Raw genomic sequence first — 5,090 nt, 5'->3', positions numbered from 1 at the left:
GGCTATGAGGCACAGAGGAGGCTGAACCAGCAAATGATGGAGATGATGCAGAGGATGTACCCGAACTAGGTGTTCCCGAACGTGCAAGACCCGTAGTTTTTTTTTTTTCAAAAACTCGGAATGTTTTATTTTTATTTGTACAACTTTGAATATTATCTAATATGTTTTCAATTTTAATTTTAATTTTATATTTTCGAATTTAAATTTCAAAAAATTTATTTTTTTTAAAGAAAGTAATTTTTTTGGAAATTCCGAGGAAATGAACCCTCGGAAATTTCCGAGGAACATTTCCTCAGAATATACTGAGGGACTTCTTCCTCGGAATATACCGAGGGACTCATTCCTCAGAATTTTCCGAGGGCTCCGTTCCTCGGAAATTTCCGATGAAAATTCGGAGTAATATTTCGTCGGAACTTCCGAGGATTGGACCATCGGAAAGTCCATCGAAATATACCGAGGGACTCCTTCCTCTGAATTTTCCGAAGGCTCCGTTCCTCGGAAATTTCCGATGAAAATTCGGAGTAATATTTCGTCGGAACTTCCGAGGATTGGACCATCGGAAAGTCCATCGAAATATCCCGAGGAAGCTCTCCCTCGGTATATTCCGAGAACCTTTCCGACGAACTGGTGGTCCTCGGGGTTTCCTCGTAAATTCATTTCCTCGGAATTCCGTCGGAAATTTCCGAAGGATTTCCGAGCAAAAATGAATTTCCGACGAGTTATTTTCGAGGACTTGTTTCGTCGGTATGTCGTCGGAATAACGTTATTCCGACGACATACCGACGATTTTTTCCCTCGGTATGTCGCTGTTTTCTTGAATTCTTTCAAATCGAAAGAACTGCAGAAAATTATCAAATATGAATAAAATTTGATTTTAAATGTTATGTTTAAATCTTTAACTGAATAACAATAGATAAAATATTCTAAATACAAGAACTAATAACAATAGAGTTCAACAAATTTAAATAAAATATTCTAAATAACTAATAACAATAAAATCTTAATTAAAATTTTCAAATCAACTAATGAATAACACTAGATTATAAACCTACATATTCAAATTTATTCTATTATATATCAAATAACACCTCCTTAGTTGTGCCCGCTGCTGACAACAATTTGCTTGGTCTTGTTACGCTTATCATCATGAAAACATAAAAGTCATCTAATATATTAAAAAATAATAATAACCTTTCATTCAAAAAAGTGTCATCTGATATAGAAATATTCTGAATGTAACTCTAACTGGAGCATTACTTGAGATAATAGATAAACAAAGTCAACCTGTGTATTTGTATAACAAGAGAAACTTGCTTGCTTTGATGACGTTTTAATTACTGAGTCAGTTTTCATGGATTTTAAAATCATGAGGGGCTGTGATGATGTTTAAGTCATGAGTCTATTTTCATTAATAGTGTTAATGTAATCACTAGTGTTTTTCTTTTTATCAAATTTCATAATTTATATAATACATGAGCAATTTACTCCTATAAATTCCAATGGTCGTTGATAGAAAATTTTAAACATTACCAAAGAGTATTTCTAAGGATTGCAATTAACCATAATGGGAATGGCTGGTTTCACAGTAGCACTGATGATGATAGGAATGATAATATCTCCTTGTGTCTATGGAAAAGAGTTCTCCGATCACCAGGAAATCAAAGTAGAAAGACTTTTGAAGCGGCTCAACAAGCATGCTCTTATATCCATAAAGGTACATATTATACAAATTCCATATTCATAAACTCAATGCTTTGATTATTCGTGGGAAAAATTTACTGAATGTTTCATTTTAATCTTTGTTAAGAGCGAAGATGGTGATATAATAGATTGTGTTCCAATACATAGTCAACCAGCTTTTGATCATCCTCTGCTTAAAAACCACATCATCCAGGTTTGACTTTCATTTATGAGCCATCTTTTGTTTAATATACATGCATGATGATGTTGAAACGTTAAGTTTTTTCACGTAGATGAAACCGAGCTTTATACCCGAAAGTACGTCTACTTACACCAAGAAAAAGATAAACGCTACTCAGGCGTGGCACAAGAATGGAAGATGCCCTAAAAATACAGTTCCGATAAGAAGAATAAAGAAAGAAGATATCTTGCGATCAAAATCCATCAAGAGTTATGGGAAGAAGACGACTCCAAGCAGCCCTCAAGCTACTACGTTTGATCCAAGTAAAGGCCATGAGGTACACATTTTATATTGCTTTTGTTTTAATCACTCGCTAGTCTCTCTTCCGGCTTTATTTACACTATTCCCTTTTTTGGAGCTGGTTTAGTACGCGGTCATGAATTCCATGAACGGAACGTTTTTCGGGACACAATTTTCAGTAAATATCTGGAAACCAGAAGTTCAAGTTGCCGATGAGTTCAGCTTGGCCCAGACTTGGCTCGTGTCTGGAGTGGGCACTACTCGTAACACAATTGAAGCTGGTTTGCAGGTCTTGTACTTCTTTTGACCTCCATATATCTTTAATTACATATTGTTCATATGCAAAACATCTTAATTAACACTACATTTGTTTCCCTTAATCTATAGGTTTATCCAAGAATATATGGTGATAATAATCTAAGACTATTTGTTTACTGGACAGTAAGTACCCATTCTCTACCTCAACATGTTAAAATGCTAATCATTGAAAAAATTTAAACGGCTCACTAGCTACTTTTAGAGTTTAAACCTGACTTTATTTTGTAGAGCTTAGAGCATGATTAAGGGGAGATCCATTTGAGGTTCTTAGAGCATGATTTGACACATTTCTGTTAAGAAACGTTTCTTATATATTTTATTTAAGAAACTTTTTTTAGTATTTCTTAGTTAAAAAGTAAGAGATGTATCTTATAATATAAACTCCGCCCTAAGAACGCAGTATAAACTCCGCCCTAAGAACCTGCGTTGATCATGGTCTTAGGATTTTTGTTAAATATATATATTAGAGCCCTTTTTTTTTGAACGGTATTAGAGCACCTCCAATGGTAATTTTTAATAGAGTATGTAAGAATGAAAAAGTTAAACAGTAGAGGTAAAATAGGAGAGAGGAGGAGAATAGGTTCCGTGCAGAGATATTATCTCTGACTTTTTAGAACTTTTTTTTGTCAGTTGTCATCATGTTAAGTGATTTTAGAGTAATTTTATTAAATAAAAACATTTATTTTTTTAATTTGGGAGAACTTTAGGAGGGTTCTACCAAGGGTGCTCGCGGATTCACGAATATATTAAAGACGATAATCATAATGATTTTTTTTTTTTTTTTTGGAAATAGGCCGATGGATACCAAAGTACAGGGTGCTACAACAACGCATGCTCAGGTTTCGTTCAAAGGAGCAATCTTATCACTGTAGGTGGAACCTACACCACCGTCTCAGAATATGACGGAGATCAATACGACCTCTCCATGCTTATATGGAAGGTACCGAGAGCTAAGAGCATCTTTATCCAAGGATACTAGAGGGGTTCTTAGCGTGTGTGTCCCACGTAGGACCTACTTTTTTTTAAGAAACCGATTACTAAAACTACCAAATAGTAGTCGGTCCTTAAGGGTTTTTTACACTGTTCGCGGGCCCTACTGACACGTGGCGGCCCGCGATTGGTTCGTTTTTAATTTTTTTTTTCTAAATTCGAAAAAGTAAAAAGAAAAAAAATAAAAAATAAGAAACCCCAAAGTGATGTCTTTTTCTCTTTTTAGTAAAAATAAAAAATGATGCTCTGACATGTATAATGTCTTTTTCTCTTTTTAGTAACAATATGGGGTGCAATTGAGTTGTCCCTGCGTTATGTTATCTGCATCTCAACTCAAAGTGGATTGTCGATAATTATATATAGGATGGCGAAAACTGGTGGCTAAAGGTCGGTGAAGAGCTTGTGGGGTACTGGCCTGGCAAGTTATTCAATTCTCTAGGAGATGGAGCTACCATAGTTCAATGGGGAGGTGAAATCGTTAACTTGGAGACTGGTGGGAAACACACGACCACGGACATGGGAAGTGGGCATTTTGCAGATGAAGGTTTTAAGAAATCGAGCTATTTCAGGAATCTTATGACAATCGATGAAACCAATACTCTGATAGAACCACAAGGCGTTTACCCCACGACTGGTCATGATAACTGTTACAACATTAAAGCAGGGGATGCTGGAAGTTCCTGGGGGGTTAATTTCTTCTACGGTGGCCCTGGCCAGAACGAGAGATGCCCTTGATTTGGATCTGTGTGCTCAAAGATTTTGAGTATTTTACATGCATGTCTGCATGTATCTGACTATGAACGTGTGAGTAAGAAAAATAACGTCATGGAAGTTAATTTTATCTGTGTCTTTGGATAATATGTGTGTACAAGCTTTTCGAATTTCGCGTGTCTTTAATTTGAATAACAATAATAATATGTTTGATAAGATCTTCAGTTTATAGTTAATTGCTTTTGATCTGCCTATGAGGCTTTTGTATACGAGAATAATATTCTTTACCCTTTTTCTTTTGAAACACAACTTCATTAATTAAAAACTAGAATAGTTAGGTGAGGGAATTAACATCCTCATTCATTACAAGGCTTTGTTTAGCTAAATTATGAGCAACAACATTGTGCTCTCTTTAGATCCAACCAAAGGAAATAGAGTCGCATTCTATCGCTAGCTTCATGATATCTGAGACAACTCCATAGATCTCTGTTCATGTAGTTTTCTTCGTAATGCAGGAGATTAGTTGCTTCGAATCCGATTCACATCTGATTTTATTGATGCCAAGTTCCTTACATTTGAGAAGATCTGCCCGCATTGCATCTGCCATTAGAGGTGAGAGTACTGAAGCCTCAGTACTAGCAAAAGTTGAGATACCAATCAGTCAATCACTAGATGGATCTTCTAAGTTCCAACCATGTTGGCATCAAATATCATGTACATATATTTTGTATGATTCATGTACGTATATACTTTTATATGAAACTATTTACATATATAGAAATAATTAATATTAATCTCACATAATTCTAATATATTTTTCTCATGATATTTTATTATAGCTGATTTATATTTCTATTAAGTTCAATTTTGAGAAACAGCTAAATTAGAGAATTTACTTATCTTTATATAA

At 34.9% G+C, this 5,090-nt stretch overlaps 1 protein-coding gene across 1 annotated transcript; it reads left to right on the top strand.

Annotated features, from left to right (window-relative positions):
• Nucleotides 1–1,456: 1,456 nt before the first annotated feature.
• Nucleotides 1,457–4,409, top strand: LOC106293666. The gene is made up of 7 exons (XM_013729331.1): nt 1,457–1,714; nt 1,808–1,894; nt 1,974–2,198; nt 2,289–2,450; nt 2,549–2,602; nt 3,273–3,419; nt 3,833–4,409. The coding sequence occupies exons 1-7, from the start codon at nt 1,565–1,567 to the stop codon at nt 4,202–4,204; spliced, it is 1,197 nt and encodes a 398-aa protein (XP_013584785.1). The 5' UTR covers nt 1,457–1,564; the 3' UTR covers nt 4,205–4,409.
• Nucleotides 4,410–5,090: the final 681 nt, after the last annotated feature.

The sequence above is a fragment of the Brassica oleracea genome, chromosome C5, assembly GCF_000695525.1.
Source record: "Brassica oleracea var. oleracea cultivar TO1000 chromosome C5, BOL, whole genome shotgun sequence".
Taxonomy (NCBI): domain Eukaryota; kingdom Viridiplantae; phylum Streptophyta; class Magnoliopsida; order Brassicales; family Brassicaceae; genus Brassica; species Brassica oleracea.
The sequence above is the reverse complement of the archived record's forward strand: the minus strand, read 5'-3'. Positions and strand labels throughout refer to the sequence as shown.

Bases quoted from the DNA above. Each gene is read 5' to 3' on its own strand.
- LOC106293666 (XM_013729331.1), top strand. From the start codon at position 1,565: ATGGGAATGGCTGGTTTCACAGTAGCACTGATGATGATAGGAATGATA. The intron at 1,715-1,807 runs GTACATATTATA...ATCTTTGTTAAG, and splicing joins ATGCTCTTATATCCATAAAG to AGCGAAGATGGTGATATAAT. The intron at 1,895-1,973 runs GTTTGACTTTCA...TTTTTCACGTAG, and splicing joins TTAAAAACCACATCATCCAG to ATGAAACCGAGCTTTATACC.